This window comes from Echeneis naucrates, chromosome 12 (assembly GCF_900963305.1).
Source record: "Echeneis naucrates chromosome 12, fEcheNa1.1, whole genome shotgun sequence".
NCBI lineage: Eukaryota > Metazoa > Chordata > Actinopteri > Carangiformes > Echeneidae > Echeneis > Echeneis naucrates.
Window position 1 is genome coordinate 299,810 of NC_042522.1, and position 20,829 is coordinate 320,638.

Here is a 20,829-nt window from a genome sequence, read left to right on the forward strand (position 1 = left end):
ATCATCACCTGTTAATGTAATGCAACACATGTATACAACATGAAGATAAAAAGATTGACAACACTCATGAAGACTCTTTGAAGAAATGTGCCACACACATAGACCTCCAGAATTCCTATTATTTTAACAAGCAGCTGCAGAAAAATCTGTAAAACCTTTTTCTCGTTTCAAAAGAAACAGCCACCAGTTGCCATATCTGTGTCTGTAATGGGTCTGAGAAAGGCTGTGGAAAATGAAGCAGCATCTTAAAGGGGTTGTGGTGGTACCAACATAAAGCCCTCTGAATAGTTGTACATTCACCAGAAAGCCACAGAATTAAAAACAACCAACAAAACACTCCAGGTTAAATGTGTTAAGTCTTTTTGAAATTAACACAAGCCAAATGTTGTAACATCTGTGTTGGTGGTCTGTGTCATCCATTTAATTTACTCAGATCAGCAGGTCCGATTAGGATTATTCAAAAATTCTAATTTCCATTTTTTTTTAAAGAACACAACCAGGTTGGTGGAATTATTTTAGTATCAGCATGAATTTTATGAATCAGAAATGTTGTGGAAGCACTTTGAATGTGTTTAAAAATCAATCAGTGCTCAAGAAACCAAATCCTCCCATAGTGAGTTGAGCGCACGTAGGATCTCAACAACAAGCTCAAAGCCATAACGAAGCTGAAGAACTTCGGACCAAAGCAAACCTGTTGTAATGCTACATCTGGGCCATCTTGCAGGTTCAACACTCCTGAGAGATCATGATCATTGTACTGTGATTGGTGTTACACCAGTGGTTGCTTCAGTTTTATGGTGGCTCTGTTGGAAACTGTTCATCTCTATTTACTGTACGGTCTCAGCTTGTAATAATGAGTCATGAATCAGACTTGATGGACCACTGGACTTCACAGACCTATCGCCAGACTTTATTCCTCAGATATCCACTGATGTTTTATCATTTCACAGGTTCAGGCAGGACCCAAGAGCATGAACAGCAGGAGCATAGATTTGAGTCTTTATTCAAATCCTCACAGCAACTGAGTAACAATCCACATCAATTTTCTCAATATCCAGAGTTCATCCAGAGAGATTGTGACTGATGAGGTGGTGAGGCAGGAAGTTAGTGAGTGTGGGCTGACTGGGACACATAGGTCCTAAGACACAAAACGTTTCTGCCTGAAAGAATTTTTAGGGTGATGATCTGAAACCAGGCTTCCTCATTAAAGAAGTGTCTTGTTTGCAGGCATGAGCCCCTACCTTGGTGAAACCAGCTGAGATACAGGAAAGTATGTGAGCTGTGGTTAGACTAATACTTTTAAAATACACCCAGCCTTAAAAAATGGTTTATAGAATATATAAGGTTTATGGTTTATAATACATATTAAATAATGAACATAGAAATAAGTACCAGAAACCCCAGGACACATCAGACACATGTCTTTTAACTGAGAGAGCTTGCATCAGCAAATGTAGTCATTTAAAGAGAGACAATATGAAGAAAAGTGGAATTCATTATCAAAAGAAAAAGTGAAAATTGATGCTTGGGGGAGAAGATTAATTTGTATACATTTACACCTATTGTGTACAATCACTGCAATATGTGTGGCTGAAGTTTTTTGTGAGGTGACATTGACCTTGACCTTGATGGATATTAAATTATAATCTAGATCTATTACAATACAATACATACTTGGAAGTGAGTTCAATTTATGAATTTAATCATCATCAGTTTATTTCAATAGCAACAGGTGAGTCAGGGAAGGAGCTGATGATCTGCAGCAAACAGCCACGACTTCATCACTTTTTAGCGTAGTGTACAAAAATGTTTTGAAGCTCATATGTAGTCAAATTGCTGGAATTTGTTTGCATTTTGTCTGTTTTATTGCTAGGCTGCCGTGTGTGCTCTCTGGGCCTCTGTACTGAAGGGCTGGTCCTTGAGGACTGGGTGGGACCAGCAGGAGAGGGGGTGGCTCCTTGTTAAAGCATGTTGAAGATGATGGCTACTGAGGACTGCCATGAAGACAAACACCATCCTGGAGTCTGGAGATTTAAGATTTAAAGTCTTGTGATCCCTGATTAGTGACAGTTATAATGAAATACAATCACGTTTAATGACCAAGAGGCCTGGAGCTCCTCATCATTTTATCTGGATAGGTCAAGTCTTTCTGTTGCATTTGTTGTGGAGCTTCATGCAATGAGGTTTTTTTTTTTTGGCGTTATGGTATATTCTATGTATCCTGGTTGTGCCTACATGATGTGGAATGTGTTAGGTAGCAGTATAGTTTGGACCCCAAAATAAATAATGAGGGATTAAATGCAAGCCCTATTTCTGAGTCTTCAGTTTCTTTGAAAATAACCTCATTTGAATCCACAAGCTGTAGTTTTCTCATCTGTTAGACAACCTCAGCTTCTAGCCAGGACAGCCTCCTGCAGCATGTTGTTTCATTTGCAGGAGGTTTAGGTTATTTGTTTTGTATTTAAATTTTTTATGTACATATTTTGAATCAGTAGAGTTTCTGTATTTGTACCCATTTTCTCTTAAGGAACGTGTTTTGGGCAGTTACAGTGTGTTTCATTTGTCAACAGTATAAAGTATAATGACGCTGTATAACTGTGGAGTGTTTAAATTGGGGAATGTATTAAAATTTTGCTAAGACTGGTGTTTTTAGATCCTGACTCCAAGTAAGGTCATATTTTTCCACTTCCACCCTCAGCGATACTGCAGTTACAGATCTGGATCAGTTGCTGTCATCAACTCCATCCTGTAGAGCTCCTGCAGCAGTAGGGACATGAGAAATCATCCATTTGCTTGTGCTATTTGACTTGTGTTTGTGAGTAAACCTTGAAAGCAAATGAAATGGAAATTGTACAGAAGAAGTGAATCAACATCAGTTTGCTCTCAGATCCTCTAATGTGTAAAATCAAAGGTGTTGATGGGCACATTTAGAGGTTTCTGCTGAACTGGCCTTCTCTGGAGGCTCACAAAGAAAGGGTAGATTTTTAAATAAACTTCCTGCATAATTTTTTTAATGGCTCTACCTGCCGGATCCCTTAATGCATTTTAGGGTTAGCTGGGAATCAGGGGTGCAGTCAGGCACTACCAAAGCAGCATTAGCAGAGCAGCTCACTCTCAAAAACATTCTACAAAGACCATGACATCTCAGGGGCAACATATTGTGCCCTGTTGCCTGTTGGTCTTTGTGCGCACCAGCATTATTTTCCAGGTGCTGTACTGTTGGATTTATCCTTAGCCTTGTCTTGATCGTTTAGAATACCTGTGTACAGACAACAGTGTTTTAGAGAGACCATATGTCAGACATCTACTCAAAATCTATCCAAAAACCCCCATAGCATTTGGGTTGACAAAACATCCATCCATTGATCTATCAAATCAGAGAATGGGGGTGGAGCCAATCCCAAATGACATTCAGTAGCCAGTCTGTTGCAGGGCCAGCTGAGACAAACCACCATTCACACCAACACTTAGCCCTATTTAGACTTAGTGCTGAACTTAAACCTGCATTAGATGAGGGTATCTTGGGCTAGCCCACGCAGACACTGTAAGATTATACAAACTCCACAGAGAAGGTCTCAAGACCCCGGGAATCAAATCCATAATATTTTTTCTATGAGGTAACTGTGCTTAGCAATGTAGCACTGTGCCACTGTTGAGAGAGAAGTAAGTGCTAAAATAATAAACTGATTTGTGGTTTCAGTAAAATTTAATTTCTAATGTCAAATTCTGTAATTAGACTTCAACTATATGTTACACATATAGTTGAAGACATTCTTTTCTCAGGGATCTTTATTGGGGTCTTTGCCTGTCAGTGCATGGCATGGCGGGTGGAGCCATGGGCTGGCCGACTGATTAACACAGCGCAGCTTTGTACCCTTGTATCCATCCATGCTTGTATGCGTCAAAGAAACAGTTGTATTTATATGTGCATTACATTCACAATGACTTTGAACTCTACATCTGTAACATTCGCAGGTGTGCAGGCGATTTGTAATGGTTGATTCTTGAGCCATCGCTATTTGGACAACAAAAAACAACTTTAGATTAAGTTCATCATAGTTTAATAAAACTTCCTTAGAATACAAAGTCAACTGATGCTTTTGTTTGTTCTTTAGTGAGTAAAATCTGACTTTTGATCATTAACCTACAAAAATAACCATGTCACCACGCATGCAAAGTAACAGCCATGGATGCAGGACTGCTGTGTTGTTTGTGTCTGGAGGTGAACACATAGCTGACAGATGATATAGGTGGAGCTTATCACAGATACTGTCACAGACATGAGCTGTTTATCTTTTCACTCAAACAAACAGCTGTTCAGTTTAACACAACAAAGAGTCTTTAAGGACACAACAGAGTCACAATACTGAAATGACTATACACTAATCAAACAAAAACATAACATAAAAGCAGTTAATCCATGCATTTAGGACTAGGTAATATTACAGAGACACTTTGAAGAAAAGAGTAAAGCAAAGTACTTAATTCCATCAAGTCTTATGGAGTCAATGGAGAGGAGTAAAACTGGATCATTTCTATTCACCTAAATCCTCAGTGCTTCTGGAGAACACTGTATTAACACTGGATACACGTAAAGTCACCGGGACTGGACCCAAAAGCTGCTGTTTGTATAAATGATGTGTAACAGTCTTCTAAGCTAATCACAGACGCTGTGATGTCTCAACCAAAAACAAAAACAACAAATTAAAAGCCTACCCTCAATGACAAGTGATTATGCCAACTGAGCCACTGACAATCTTGGTGGCAGGACTGGATAACAGGTCTTGTCACCCAGTCTTCTTATCTGTAGCTGAAAAGCAACTGGGGAAAAAAAAGAAAACAGGGCTAACATGAAAAATGGAATGACTCATTTCTGTGCAAATTCATATTTCATTGAAATAATCAGAACAGATAAACAACACTGCATTTGTATTGCTGACCTTCTGTTATCAGTATTGGTGTCAAAATCCAGCTGATGAGCCTAAAACCACTTAGATCACAGAGTAACACGTGTCTGCAGTTTCTAACAATCAGAGGCCAGAAGAGGCAGTTGACGTCATCACTGGACCATCACGGCCACTTCAAGCTGCTACAGTCAGTGACATAATGTGAGAAGCCTGCTATTGTTATTTGACAATAAAAATGTAAATATGGAAAAACAGACAACAGTGATAAAAATTATGAAGCTACAAAACATTTGTAGGTTGAAAAGACACTAACACACTGACCCCTTCTCAGTCCCAAAGCTCCCACTACCTCATTAGATCTGGACTCTAGTGGTTCTCATTGAATAGTGGTCTTCACATGTCAAACATGACAACAGCTTAAATGAATGTAATCAGACTAAAATAATTTTCCCTCCAGGTAAAAGAAAAAAAGCTGATCAAAAAGCTACCAATGTTACACAGGATAACCATGCAGATGCTAAATTTCACATCTACACAGCATAAGAAAAAAAATACTTTGTTCACATGATAAAGTATCAATTAGTAACCAAGTGTAATAGCTTTGTTCAACCTTGTGCTTAGAAAAGTAACTTGAAGTAGTGAAGATATTTCTGAATAAGGTAAGGGCTGGGTATCAAACTCATCACTGGCTGAATGTGTCAACACAACACACAAAAATAATGGTGATATATTCAGTTTCTGTAAACCCAGTGAGCACAGAGTGCGAGCTGAACTTTTCTTTCTGTGCCAGCTTTGATCACACATTTCTGCTTCTAATATGGAAGTCTGCCTGATCCTCCTGCCACTTACCAAACACTAGAGGCAGATTTCTCTTTCTCAATAGGTGTCCACACTAATGAAAATCATCTCTATCTATACCGTCACACCTGAAAACACGACCTTTCATGTCCGCTGAGCACACGTTAGCCAGAAGAAACAGGAAGCACATTGTCTACTCTACAGTTGAGTAGTTGCATTAAACACTATAAAGGATGCTAAAGATCAGTGAAGATAGTTGCAACAATAAAATACAGAATGTAAAGGAATAACACTGCTAGAAAGACACAGGTTAGTAAGGCTGTAGTTCATTGTTTCACTGGTTGTGGTAAATGACCAAAGGTCTCTTTCTGTTTCATCCGAAACACAACACTGGAGTTTTCAAATTGGTCCAGGAGCGTTTCTGAAAGACTTCTACATGCTAAAAGCTTAAAGTCTGCAGATCAGAACTCTAAAACTTAGTAGAGTGTATAGAGCTGAAGGAGGTGGTGTAATGGAGTGAAACCAGAATTCATCACTCTGGTTACATATATGACACATATAGCTGAGGCTGACAGATGCAGACACATGGGCTGACTACAACATAGACTACCAGTCAAAAGTTTGGACACACTTTCCTATTCATTTGAGTGAGAAAGTGTGTCCAAACCTTTGACTGGTAGTGTAAATAGCCCGACTCTGAGGAAGAAAGCAGAAAAATGTCCAGGTTGAATGATCACTAACATGATTTGATGATGATGATAATACCCAGCCCTGCAACAGCAGACTCTTCATAAGCTGAGATGATGAAATCACAAGGATAGTGTTGAGCGCGTGTGTGTAGTATGTGCCCCGGTTTAAACACTAACAGTAAGCTGCTGGCTCGTGTACAGACTGTGGTATAGGGTAAGACGCTAAAATTGCCACACCAGTCACACCAGTATATCACAGTAACATCAATAGAACTAACAGAAACACACACAAGAAAAAGAAGTTCAGTACAATATGAAAAATCATGAATTTCCCATTTGTGATTCCAACATGTGAACTTGGATGATTCCTTGTGGAGCCGTCAGGGCAGCAGCTGCCCCGTGAAGCAGAGGAAGGATGATCTATGTTCACACTTAAAGTTCAACTTACACAGATGCTGTCTGCTTCGTCTTGTTGAGTCTCACAAAGGGTTGTGGTTGTTTGTTGGAGACGACGAAAGTTTCATTGAATACTTCTGTCTCCTTTTTAAAAGCATCAGTGTTGTACAGAGATTCAGCCCCACACAGTCTGTGTGTTCAGCTTGTCTTTCAACATTTTCAGTTTTTGTTTCATTTTCATTTCAAAAACACAACTAACACAGCAAGACCACAATATCTCCCAGATTTTTTTTTGTTAGTTTTTTTCTTCTTTTTTAGTTCAGTTGTGTTTGAGGTGTTGGAGTGTCTCTGATGGCTTTGGGCAGGTCAGTAGTTGTTTACAGGTGTCTCCTGCCAGGGCCTGGAGGGGTTGGAGTGCAGAGGGAATTCTCAGGCCTCAGAGCTCAGAGACGTCCGTGTCGGACTGGGAGGGAGCCGAGCCGCTGCACTGTGCTCTGTGCGGAAACTGTAATCATACTGACAGAAGAAGAGTGGAACAGTTTGAGACATGGACCCACAAACTTTCATTTCAGACACACAACAACAATCCAGATGTTCAACCTCTGGCCTAAACTGACCCGAGGCCTACATCACAAAAACTGGATTTGAGTTTAGTAAAGTAACGTCCCTGGATTTTCAGCCTCATATAGGCTGTTTACTTTCTATTGGGGCACGTTGCCATGGTAATTTACATGGAACCCCTAACCTGCCCCGGACCGGGTTAAATTCAGAATTAAGAGCTTAGCAGATATATCAGCCTGCCTATTAACCAATCAGTCTTCTTGGAAAAGGCCTGCTCATTCCCAGACAAGCCCATTGATGTGGGCGACAGAATCATGAGAGGCACTCTGAGGAGAGAGAGAAAATTTGTGACCGAGTTAGCCTGTTTGATTTTCTGGATGACGTAAACAGACTTGCTCCCAAGTCCGCTTTGCTCCAGTGAGGTGGGAACTTAAGTAAAGAGGTAACAATTGTCAAAGAAGTGCTTATAAAGAAAATAAAATAAATTGCAGCACAAATGTATGGAGCACACAAACAGCACATCTAATTGATATGGAGATTTAATATTATAACCCCTGTAATTTGCACATTGACAGAGTCTATTATTTTTCCCAGCAATATTTGCGGCTCCTGGCAGCTGCAACTGTGTAACTTTATGCCTTAATTATTGATATATAGTGCTCATATTTTCTTAATAGTATAGTTTACTCCTCTATTGTGAAATACATAGCTTTGTGTCTTCTTCATGGTCCGATTGGTCATATGGAGCAAACCCCACCTCTTTTATGTGAGCATTCACAGAACTAGATGGGAAAACCTTGGGTTCAATCAACAAGTGGATAACTGGCTTTGTGAGGCCGCTTATCAGGATTGTGGATGTCTAGGTAAGTGAAGCCATATAATGAAAACAGGTCCTGGACATGTGGAACAGGCCCCAGGTCTGTGATCATAGGACTATTCTACTGGTCAGAATTAGTATTTTATCAGCTATAACTTCAGTCACGTCAAGCCGCTCGAGTAATTTCGTGCTAAAAACAGGTAGAGGCTGATTCCTGGATAAAGAGTCCCAATCTCTTCCTGATGAACAGCTGTATACCTACCAAATTTGGTTGGGTATGATGTGATCACCTATTGCATTATTGTGTGGCTCAGGTTAATCTCTTTGAATCTGGTTACATCTCCCATCTCCCTAACCCTAACCCTAACCATGAACAGAAATGTGAGGCTGTAGAATCTCTGTTTTGATAGTATTCAAATTTCTAAAAGCCATAAAAGTAGTTTCTAAAACAGGACATTTAAATTTTTCAATTGTACATTAACATAATAAACATAATAAAGGCTACAGCTGCAGAAGCTTCAAGCACTGTTGCTGTAAATCAGCTTCCTATTCAGATAAAAATTTTAAAGCAGCAAAGACCTTATTTCCATAGGACAGTGTAATCACAAATTACAAATTAAAATGAGATACCCGATCCTTTATTTTAGACAGTCTGAAGAGGGTTTCTGATACTCGTGATGGCATCACAACTCTTCGTTGGGAGGAATCTCCTGTGTCCCTATTTCTCAGTGATCATGTCTGAGATTAATAAAAATGATTCACTGACATCTATGAACTCACCTCTTTCTCAATCTCGGCCAGTGACTTGATTGTGATGCCCATAAGATCCACCTGCTGCAGCTGAACAGAGAACAAGTGCGGTAAATTATTTGTTAATACTTCAGGTGTATGAACTTGTTTTGAAGTACTTCATACTTCAATTAATACCCTTATTCCCTGTGCCCGGAGGTTTCAACCTGTCTACTTTTCATCAGTCAGTAGAATAAAGCAGGATAACACAATTTGTGTAGGATTGTTTGCACTCCTATGTCCCATTCTACTGTCTTTTTCCATCCTTAGAGAACATTTACCAGTTAGAAAAGACAATTGGCATACAGGTTAAACGTTCTTCTTTACTCAACTTTTACGATTCTACTCTTGTTACATTGAACTGCAGGTCAAGAATTTTAGTAGGTGTGAAAAACCTGGACAACTGGACATAAAACCTTAGAAGCAACTGACTGCGATGTCATCTGCTGTTTTGAACTCTCCAGTTTGTTATGAGGACCGACAATTTAGATTTTTTTGAAACTCTTTAGTAAAATGGTCTTTGAGTTAATAACTCAATAACCTCTTTTTCCAACCAGCGGAGGCACCCGCTGAGGGTCATTGGAGAGAATGAAGGTTGAAGGCTTGTCAACACTGACTTCACTTTACAGTCCAGCTATACTATTATGGTGCCCTCGATAATTTAAACTTACCATTTCAGCCTGACACGAAAAGGCTTTGGACTCAACTCAGTTACAGTGAACTAACTTACATCAGATGAAGCACAGGCAAACTTCTCAGAGATCATGAAGGGGACTCCATCCATGGCTGAAAAGGACAAATAATAAATACCAACAAAACAGTACTGTATGTCCCTGTGTCACAGCAGAGGTCAACACTAGGTTTATAAACCTAACTTCACTGAGTGTACATTATAATCAGTTAACTAACTCAATTCTCTTACATTTTTGTGATTAATATTTTATATGAAAACTTTTGGTTTAAGAGTTTTCTTTTTTCTTTTAATGAGTACATTTGTACCAGTATATTGTATTGTTATCAAAGCTATAATTATGTTGATGCCTATATGGAAAATTGTAGCATTAAAAAGTCAAAATTTTCACAGTAATAATTTGTGTGAAAGGCTTAAAAGTTCATGAAAAACCTTAATATGGCTCAAGACACTATCTAAGATTACAGATGCTACCACTATATACATATATTATTATAGATGAAGCACTAGGGAGTTGCAAAGCCTACAAATGATATTCAGTTGTTAGGTTGACTGTTGGGAAAAGAGATGATAGAGGACTTTTGCTGACCTGAGATGGCATAAAGGTTGGAGTTCTGGTGCTCATAGTCAGGTCTGGTGGTGTTTTTCCCTCTGAAACTGGCTGGGAGAGTCATGGAAATATGCCTTAGGACAAAAAGAACATAATACTTTAGATATGATACTCTTAGTAATATTGGATATGTTTCCTGGTTAATGCACAGGAAGGAAACATTAAATCTGTGCATCTGTGCAGATACTCAATGAAAACCTGAGTACAATTATTGTGACGTCCACTCAGAGCTGGAAACTGAGCAGAGGCCAAGAGGAAAAGGACCCTGGTATGGGAAAAAGCTGGGTCCTCGGGGGGTGGAATGTGTTTGTGTTTGTGTCTAAATGTGTGCACATGTCTGCAGTCATATACATCAACAGCTTTAAAGCTTTAGAGGAATGGATGATTGCTTCTGTAGGAAATGTATACACTTCATCTTTGCTGTGAAATCTTTATTAGTTTATCCAAACCAAGAGAATGCTTTGCCAGACAATGCTAACACTACATATTGATAATGATGATGTATCATCTGTCTTTGATCAGAATAGTAAAAAGTTTTGTTTTGTAACTTTTTATTTTTGTCATTGACACTGCTCGTCCTGAAATCACAACTTGAAAAGTAATATGCCTCTTTGAATGTGAAATTTGATCTGATGTTATCAGGGTAAAGGTAGTGCTGAGCAGTCTCAAATCTGTCTCATGTTCATATGTTCAGGACTCAATAGAGATTAAAATATTAATACTAATGTCTTGGACATAATATGGAGAATATTAGCAGACCATTCAAAATAGGTAATGTGATTGAGCGTAATCAAAAATCCAATAATGCAATGTTCACTAAAAAATCTTCAGCTGGCAACTTTCATTACTTTCTGTCAGTATGGTAGTGATTGGACTTCACTCTGAATTAAACTTGGAAGTGTGCCTCCTCTGAGCAAGGATGGAAACCATCCTCTTTCCTTTATTTTATATGTGAGTTGGTTGAATGAGTGAGGATGAGTCTGACACAGAGTGAACATACTTGGGCAAAGGAGCTGCTGGGACTGGTGCTGAGCTGGAGGAAGAGTTCATATTCTGCACATTGTTGGTGGTTGATGTGTGTATGGAGTCCTGGGTCCGAGGTACGTTCCCCATGCGATACCAGATTCCCATATTGTTGAGTTCGCTGTCCAACAAGTTAATAAGCATCAATAAACACAAAAAGCTTAAAATACCTTTAAAGTTACATTTAAAAGGTACAGATACATTTTATCACTCTAAAAATCTAAGGGCATGTATGTAATTTTTTTCTTTTAATATCTAAGGATGATATGCCTCTCTTGAGCTGATGTGGAAGACTGTGTTTATATCTCTTTCAGTTGGAATGCATGAACAATTTGCACATGTTCAGACAAAAGCTGATATTCTGGCTATATGACTTGGGGTTCTGTGAACACCAGTTCCACTACTGTCTGCTCCTGTGCACTTCCTGGTTAATAGTTACCAGGGAAAGTAACTATTGGGTTCCGATTTTTTTAGTATTTCCAAAAGTTTCCAAAAGTTGTTTTTTCCCCTTTTATCATAACTTTGAATTCAACTGGCTTACCATGAAATTTTACTTTACCTTAGCCAATCATCATAGTGGTCACCCCCCCACACAAAAAATTTTAATGGCTTAATAACAATGGAAAGATTACCTGTTTGTGAAAAAAGTAATGGCGTGTTACATTTATTCCCATCACTGATCATGCCCCATCTGTAACATACCTGAGCTACTGTATTTTAGTGTATTTTGGACACCACTGACGACTGAAAAAAATCAACTCAAAAAAGGAAAGTGCAGCCTAAGTGATTTGTATTCAGCAACAATTAAAATATCTTAACAGAATTTGTTGGGTTGTTTTATATTTTCTTTGGCAATTATAATTACACAACAAGGACTGATATGCAAAACTCAGATACTGACCCTATGAAGGTATATTGGGGGGGGGCCTGCTTGGATCGTCCCAGGATGCGAATATCACAGATTGCTGCCTCTGTGGAGTCCCGAGGAATAAACTTAATGCAGAGCCGCCTCTTCCTGAAAGCCTGCTCCTCTGTGGGACATACAACACACTCAGAGTATGGATTTGTCATATTCAGAAACATTAACATGCTGATTCTATCTGTGGCTTCCTTCTTGACTTGATAACTTACGAGTATCGACTGTTTCCTGGATTGGGATGAAACCCACAGGCAGAGTGTCCTTAATATCTATCAGCTTCATGTCCACAAGAACATTGCCTAAATGGCTCTGTGGAGGCAGATATAGAGAGTGGGGTAGGAAAACAAGAAGAAAAAAAGGGGGGTAGAATGGATGAATGAATCTAACCACCTGTAAGTTTTCACCACTTGTTTCAAATATTTTAAGTATGGCAAAATATCGTCATGTCCAAAACTGGTAGGTGGGATGATTTACATACATTTTCTTTGGAGAAGACTCTGGTGAAGCAGAGGTAGCGTGTCACCTTGGATTTGAAAAGGCCGTCTTTCCAAAGGTCGGCATCTAGTCCATCTGTTGTTGTAGAGACCTGGAAGCAGAAACACTGGTGATAACAAGCACAGCATCTGAACATCCCATTACAGAAATATAAAAATAATGATAGTCTGATAGCAGACCAAACGGACCAGGGGCCTCATTTATATAACTGTGCGTAGGATCGTTACTAAAAGTGTGTGTATAATCAAAAACCAAGGTTTGAGTATGCCACAAAATGTTCACATTTAGAAAACACTGTATACGCACACTTAAAGTAAACTTTCCTGACTACAAGTATGTGCAGCTGTGTCGGCTTTATGTCACACCCCGTACATGCCCATTTTTAACCATAAATGGTCAATGCAGAACACCTCATGAATGCGGCCTGCATATAAAATCAGACTCAGATACAAGTGTTATGTCTTGTTGGTGAGGTGGAGGCCTGAAAAACCATCCAGTTTGTAGGTCGAGGCACTGGAATCACAAACCAAAGGAAGCAAACTGAGTGGCAACAGGTTCCTGCAGCTGTGAAACGTTGTCTTGAAGGGCTACAGGTCATGCCTAAAGGTCATAATCCTGGGGGGTGGGGAGGATAACATTCCTCTGAGTCACAATGTGTAACACACCACAGACTCTTATAATGTGGCACACTTTGGCAGGATGGTAAAGAAGCCTGCCCTCCAATGAATCCAAAGCACGCCATCAGCCTCCTGAAGTGCCGGTGGCACCACTGACTCCACACGGCCATGAACCTCATTGAAGATGGATTCCTCTGCGCTATGCACATTTAAAAACGGGGTGAGGACCTGCGTCTTCCTCTGTGTGGTTGTGCCATGTTGCCCTCTCTAATGCTGGACCCAGTCCAGCACATAGATCCAAGAGCATAGCTCTAGGGAAAATAAACAGTTCATAAGACAGTCATCATCATGGGCCAATAAGTCATTATGGTCCCTGAAGACCTTCTCCCTACTAATCCTGACACTGGTGTAGTCCTCCAGGAGTGCCATGGTGCAGCATTATGCACAGGGCTGACTGCTGTATTTATAGGTTTACAATAATCAGACTGATAATCAGTTTGTGCTAAACCCCAGCACGAAAAATATTCTTTAGACTGAAGTGTGTGAACGTTACCCTTTTCTTTATGTCAGCTTTGTTATGAAAAGCATCACATAGAGCTGATGAACTGAGAACAGGAAAGTATATAATGATTGTTAACGGCTTTCTTTTCCACACTTGCCGCGTTGTCCTCTCCTCCTCCTGAGCTCCAGGAGTGAACAATATGATGGAGAGACGGTGGTGATTAAATATGGAGAAGGGATTTTGACTTAGAATTTTCTGGCAGATTCTAAGGAGATGTTTCCGAAACAACTACTCAGTGTAATGCAAAATAAAGCAATTGAATTAAATCATTCTGATGACATGGCTCTAACACATGATATGGGTTGAAATTAAATGTGGCAATAATAAAAACATAATCGTTCTTCCCATTCTTCATTTCTTCAATCTGACTTCAGTTCACCACTGCACCGTCTGGGTCGTCAAATGCCCTTTTTTTCCCAAAATGTGTGTATGCATGGGTCAGAGTTTCCGTAGGGGTGCGAACTTTTTCCATCAAGTCTGTTTTTTATAGATCACAACCTTTACGTGGAAGGTGACATACGAAAGTTTTTGATGATGTCCCAGATCTTTTAAAATTGGAGGTTGTCACTTTTTGTCCTGAAAACTTTTAAACTAAGGAGTTTATGATGGTCACAGGCAGTGGAGAGCCAGGCCCCATCCCCCCAAATAGAGGTGGGGGGTTGACATGAAAACAATGTGATGGGGTTTAGAGGGTAATAAAAGATGGAGGAAGTCACACTTCAGTGACAGGAATAATAAAAGCTGCTTTCCGTTTTGCATGATAAATTGGTGTCCATGCCCATCTGCTCAGTAATGTTCTGTGTCCTACCACATCATATCCAGTGGGTGCCCTGTTCCTGGAGGCCACTACACCAACTCCAGTGATTGGGTCCATGGGCATCTCTGGTAAAGCTTCAGAAAGCTCCCGAACCTCAGGCATATTTGTGGATTCTGAAACAGAAAGAAATGAGCAGGTAAACTTCTTGATGCCTGGTCTGAAGATTGAGTAGAGTGGCACTCCCCCTCCCTTTAAAAAAAAAAATAAAAAAAATCACATCATCATTCTATTTTTTTCTGTAAAAATTTTATGAAAACGCAAATATTAAAAGTAAAATTACAATATTTGCCAACATAACTTCAATATGATTTTTTATTGAATGTCGTACTGCTCTAGTATTAACAGTTCAACAGCTACATATAACTGAATCTAGACATGTACACACTCAGACGTTGACCAGATGACCAGTTAATAAACATAAAGTAAGATATCCATCCATAGACAGGCAGGAGATGTCACTTCACTTGCTTTCTCAGTTGTTGCTTCTCATGGTTAAAAATAAATCACAGACACTTACATAGAGAGTGAGAGGTGAGAGGAGGAGAAAGAGAGAGCCATACACATAAATAAACTCAGGGCATGAGAGAGAGCAGCTAGTTCTGTTTCTGTCATACATTAGGTAATGGACCTCAATCTTACTGACTAATCTGAGACAGTTGCGTAACCCTAACCCAAAGTATATCCTCTAGGCTCTATACAGTGTAAAGCCAGTGTCTGTTACAAAACTGAAGGAAAGCATTAATTGATTCTGTATCAGTAGATAAAAGAGAGAGAGAGATTTTTTGCACACCTCTAGAATACAATGTCTACAACAAATATGAACTATAAAAAAAAGTTTCTGTCAGTCACAAGTATATGAAGTATTAATCCCCAGCACAAACTGAAAACAGAGATGAGCATAAAACAAAACTAAGTAGCTCTGAACATCCTCACTGTGACATCAGTCTCCATGTAACCAACAAGCCCTCAGCAGCGAGCATTCCCTATGCGTGACATCAGTTCATAAGAACGGCCCACAAAGTTATACAGTACACTTCCTCACCCACACAGGCAAACAAACTTAGGCAGTGTGAAACAGCTCCAGTTCCTTGAATTAGCACTGCTGAATATGTGAACCCTCTGGAGTGGGTGTATCCACAAGGCCAAGAGATCCACATCGAATCAACTTTGCAGTTTCTTTTGAGTCAGAGAACACCTTGAAAATGTGACTTCACTCAGTCGAAACTGTGACGCAGATGGTTCAAAAAATTCAACCCTTCAGTTTTTGGGTTCTCTGGAACACAGCACCATATTAATAAGAAGGAGGCAGTGTGTGTTTTACACAAAGGAGACACCCTTTTGCAGCTGCCTAGACAACAGAGGCCTCATGCATAGCATCTCCTTGACTACTATAGTTCTGTCTTCAGCGCCGTGACACAAACAGAGAAAATAAAAGATCCAGAAAAGGCTGAAAGTTGCTCTTCTGACCCTAGAGAGCTGCAGACCAATGAGCTGACATACCAGGGCCCTGAGCCAGAGAGTGCACAGTAATCGTTTCTGAAAGTCTGATCATGGGCACATCACTGGTCTTTTATGATAAATTCAAAAGTTGAAAGTGAAGAAATATCCATGTAATGGATGTTGCATGGATGTTTAAATTTTAAGGGAGTCTTTTTTTTTTTTTTGGAAATAAACCTTCTCTTGTTTGACAGAGATCTAGCAAAGATAGGTTTGAAAGGAAAATACACTTTACATTACTATGTTTGTTTAGCAGGTGTTTTTTGCTTAATCTGTTAATAACGTGATTAGCCTAGAAAATGTCAGAGACACTCATTTCTAAATAAGGCATGTTTTGCATGTGGCAAGTGTATTAAAATATATGCACCTGCAATGCTGCATCTTGCAAGACTGAGGAAGTAATCTGTGCATATAGTGAGTTGAGCCTCTCAGATGGCTGCATATATTCAGGAAGATACTGAAGCAAATTTACAACATAACCACCTCTGGAGGATGACAACTTCTAGAGCATAAAGGCCAAAACACAATCCCGACAATATGGCTGGGCATTCACTGACACACCTCAATAAACCACACCATCCAACTGCTCTATTTCCAGCCTCAGCCCTAATGAAAATCTTTTCTCAAACAATGGCTGTTTTGTACTTCACAGCTCAACTACCCTCTCCCCATCTCTTGCCATCTCTGCCGCTGTCTCTCATGTGTGCACAAACGATGAGGGCAGAATAAGTTTCTAGTAGTCAAGTGATATAAAGAGCTGTATGACCCATATTCACTCTGCAACAGAGTGAATTCCCAAAAATATGCCTAAAGAGTCATAGCTCTAGAAGTCAAATGAGACGGGAAATGTTTCCTATTGGCACTAGTGGTGTCTAAGTGTCTTCACCTTTAAACTTCAAGTTCAGTCATACACATTATGATCAATGGGGCACATGTCAGATGGACCCACAACCAAAAGAGTGAGACGTGCATTGAATTTAATCCTATCAGATGCATCTGAGTGTGTATAAACAACACACAGAGATTATATTTTAGGACTCCAGCAAGCCCAATGCAGGTCACATCACAAGAATCAACCAATGACCTCCACAGAAATTTATACTGTACACAGAACTCATTCAGTTGAAAGGTTTGGTTACTTGGAAGTCTCTCATAGCTTGATGCATCTCCACAGAGGTGTGCCAGTCCCGGAGAAGAACCTGTCTGCACTATTACAATTCTGCTGTTTAGAAAAAATGCTCTTGTTTGGAGCACTACTGTAAACCAACCACAATCATCTTGGGTGGTGCTTCACACAGGATGTAATGCCGGTATTCCTGTAAACCTTTTACCAGGTCTGTTATTTTTGGTAGAATATTTGCATGTACAGAACACATCAATGTGTAGACTCTGATTACAACGTCTGAATCGTCATCAAAAGTAGCCAATTTAAATGTGAAGGCTGCTCCCACACTGGAGTGTAAAGTAAGGAAAATGCCACTCTAAGCAGACGGCCGACATCTGATAAGTGTGACTATGATTAGAAGAGGCTGACACAACAGTGCATCTGACAAAAGCACAGCATAACTGGGATGGCCTTTTCCATGCATCTTCATACATTCCACCTGAGCATCCCCTAAATTATAATGGTGATGTACTCTGGTAAAATCCTGTAAACCAGCAGTTAAACCCCACAGCAAAACCTGTTCTTGCTTTTTTACACAAATCCCCAGTATCCAGGTCTTGTACCTGAGCTTGTTCCCTGATTAAATGGTGCTAGTGGTTATCACGGGGGCTTAGTTTAGTTCATGATAAGATGAGGAAGCTATTCTAGCAGATATTCAAAGACCAACAGAACTAGTTGGGGTCGAGTAAAGTATATAGGCAATATATGAGCTTCCACTGCTCATTAGACGTCTAATACACCCTGCCATTTTGATACAGACGATCGCCTCATATGTGACTACTCATAATATAGTAATGAACGTGTTGACTGAAAAAGACCGTTGGACAGCATCTCTGAAGCCATTAAAAAGACACTTTGATATGAACTACTGTTCACCATATTCACTGTGACACCAGGACAATCCAGAAAAGTCACACGTCTGTATAAGGAGAAGCAGCTCATCATCAACTGTAGCCGTGAATCCATGGGATTGGGCATGGCATGGGTTCAGTAGTTAAACAGAAACTGCTAACAGTTCAGACACCTGAGCCAACGTGTTGACTTTTTCCACCCCAGGAGATCATCCTCTTATACAATATCCTGCCTGTATTTGCCACACTTACTCTCCTAATTTGAACAGTGGCTTATCAGAGATATCTTACCAGCAGCAGCGATAACCCAACTATGCGACACGACTAGCAAGCTAGCATGCTAATAGTAGCATCGCACCAGCTGTGACCAACGGGCGAGTCGGTCAGCAGGTCGGTGGTGTCTGTGGTCAGGTCGGTGGGCCGGCGGTGTCTACCAGCTCACCTACAGCCTCCCCTTCACCTCCACATCAGTGGAGTGTGTCAGTGTCCCCGCTGTATCGGTGTGCCTACCGTGCCTCTTCAGGACACCGAGTCTGCCGTAGCTGCTAATGCTAGCTAACTTGCTAAGTAGTTGAGTGGTTCACTCACCGAGTGGGGTTGACAGTGTGATCCGAACAGTCTGCCTCTGCTTTCGGTCGTTTTGTCCTCTGTCGCTCCGCTTCACAGCCTCGGGGACAACCCCATCTTCAAGAAACTACTAGAACCAACAAACCACTTGGACACACAGGCTGCGTAGTGTGTGTCTGCATAGTGCTTGTGAGAAGGTCTGAGTCGGATTGAGGTTCCAGTGGGGGTGTGATCAACAACCCCCTCTTCGCTGCCTGCAGGAACCACAACACTTGCTGCGGTGCGGTATGGATTGTTGGATCGGTGGCGCTTAGACTGCTTCCAGACATGACAGACATGCAAACCACATTAAATCACATTCTTCTTGAAATGACGGTGTCCTTAAAGTAAATCCTGAAATGTAAGGTTTTCATTGCTTTGAGGAGAATTTTGCTGAATAGTACTGTACTGAACTGTAAATATGGGCCACTAGACGTTCTGGGACCAAACTGTTTTTGTGATGTCTTACAGTGGATCAGGAGCTGGTCAGTTAGTGGTGCCCAGAGTTAAATCTATTCGGGGCTAAATGTCTTCAGCCACTATGCTACTCATGCTGCAACCAACTCCCAGTGGCTCAAATCAACCCAAACAGTTACTGGTTTTAAGAAGACACTTAAGACTGCCCCTGTTCTCAACTGCACACTGTCACATTTAATATTTTAATGCATGGATTTAAATTTTATATTAATGTTATAATCTGTGTTTTTATACAGTCTTTTTTTTATTAAGCTTCTTACCTCTTCTTCTCTTATTCATCTACGGCACGTTGCTATTAAAATATGACCAAATGGAATAGGAGTATGTAGAAGATGATTGTAAGATGATTGATCGAGGTTAACTGTCATGTAAAAATCATCAGGAAGAATAAAGAAAACATTTCAGAAAAAGCTGTGGTCTTTAGCTCTGTGACAGCTCTTACTGTTTACCTACCAAACTGAATTGATTCACCACAGTATCATAAACCATGTTTGTAAGAGCGAAGTCAGATCATATCCTTCTTTATTCGGTAAAGCATGCTGTAAAAGCAGATTGCTTCCATTCAACATTTATTTGTGTTTGTAAAAAAAGTTGCTTCTTTTTCTATTATTTTTCTGTGTTAGATGCAGCATAGTTTAAAACTACACTGTTAAACACTTTAGCGTCAGATAAAGCAGCTCCATTATGGACCAGGCCAAGAGGACCCGCCGTGCTAGGGTTAGCACAGGCTGATTGGGCTGATTGATAACATTGATGAGATGGCCTACAGAGAGGAGGTCCTGAACCTCCCTACCTGGTGCTCCTCCAATAACCTGGCACTCAACTCCTCAAAAACTAAGGAGTTGGTGTTGGACTTCAGGAGGAAGAGGGAAGATCCCCTCCCTCTTTTCATCCAAGGGGATGTGGTGGAGAGGGTCCGTGACTTCAGGTTTCTGGGGACGTACATTTCCCGGGTGCACGAACACCAATGCCCTTGTGAAAAAGGCACAGCAGTGTCTGTACTTTTTAAGGTCACTTAAGGGTCAACGTGTCCCAGGGCCTGCTGTTGTCAAATCAAATCAAAATCAAATCAGATTTATTTGTATAGCGCCAAATCATAACAAAGTTACATCAAGGCACTTTACATATAGAGCAGGTCTAGACCAAACTCTTTATAAATTTATTTAAAGAGACCCAACAGATCCCCCGATGAGCAAGCACTTGGCAACAGTGGCAAGGAAAAACTTCCTTTAAGAGGCAGAAACCTCGAGCAGAACCAGGCTCAGGGGGGGGGCGGCCATCTGCCTCGACCGATTGGGTTGAGAGTGGGAGAGAGAGAGACAGAGAGAGAGAGACAGGCATTGGAGGGGGGTGGGTGTAGGCAGGAACATGTTGTTGCATGAAGTTCATGGAGTTGAGCTGTAATACAGAATTCATGCTATATGGGACCAGTAGGTGTTGCAGGAACATGGGATGGAGTCACCACCTGCAGGATGAGGACAGGGAGAGAGAGGAGAGGAACTGGGAGAGACAGAGACTTTGGCAGAACATGGTTAGTAAATG

General features: G+C 40.5%; 1 protein-coding gene across 4 annotated transcripts; it reads right to left on the reverse strand.

The window, feature by feature from the left end:
- Positions 1-4,050: 4,050 nt before the first annotated feature.
- Positions 4,051-19,056, reverse strand: mvb12ba (multivesicular body subunit 12Ba). 4 transcript variants are annotated; one of them, XR_003841360.1, is made up of 11 exons: positions 15,077-15,160; positions 14,683-14,804; positions 12,679-12,786; positions 12,413-12,509; positions 12,183-12,312; positions 11,259-11,402; positions 10,238-10,332; positions 9,688-9,743; positions 8,949-9,008; positions 4,941-7,306; positions 4,051-4,821 (listed from the first exon to the last, which is right to left on the reverse strand). XR_003841360.1 is itself a non-coding variant. In XM_029516558.1 (10 exons), exons 2-10 carry the CDS (start codon positions 14,791-14,793, stop codon positions 7,220-7,222), a joined length of 888 nt encoding a protein of 295 aa, XP_029372418.1. In that variant the 5' UTR covers positions 14,794-14,804; positions 18,793-19,056; the 3' UTR covers positions 4,051-7,219. The 4 variants fall into 4 exon arrangements, 3 of the variants coding, with proteins under 3 accessions (XP_029372418.1, XP_029372419.1, XP_029372417.1); XM_029516558.1 differs by lacking the exon at positions 15,077-15,160 and adding an exon at positions 18,793-19,056 and having other exon boundaries at positions 4,051-7,306; XM_029516559.1 differs by lacking the exon at positions 15,077-15,160 and adding an exon at positions 18,496-18,766 and having other exon boundaries at positions 4,051-7,306.
- Between the last annotated feature and the right edge of the window lie 1,773 nt (positions 19,057-20,829).

What these genes read in the sequence shown, in the direction of transcription:
- mvb12ba (XM_029516557.1), bottom strand. Translation starts at nt 15,110, where the DNA reads ATGTTTATTAACTGGTCATCTGGTCAACGTCTGA. An exon ending in GAGTCTTCTCCAAAGAAAAT is followed by an intron (nt 12,510 to 12,678) that starts GTATGTAAATCA and finishes CTGCCTCCACAG; the next exon opens with AGCCATTTAGGCAATGTTCT. An exon ending in TGGCCGAGATTGAGAAAGAG is followed by an intron (nt 7,307 to 8,948) that starts GTGAGTTCATAG and finishes TTCTTCTGTCAG; the next exon opens with TATGATTACAGTTTCCGCAC.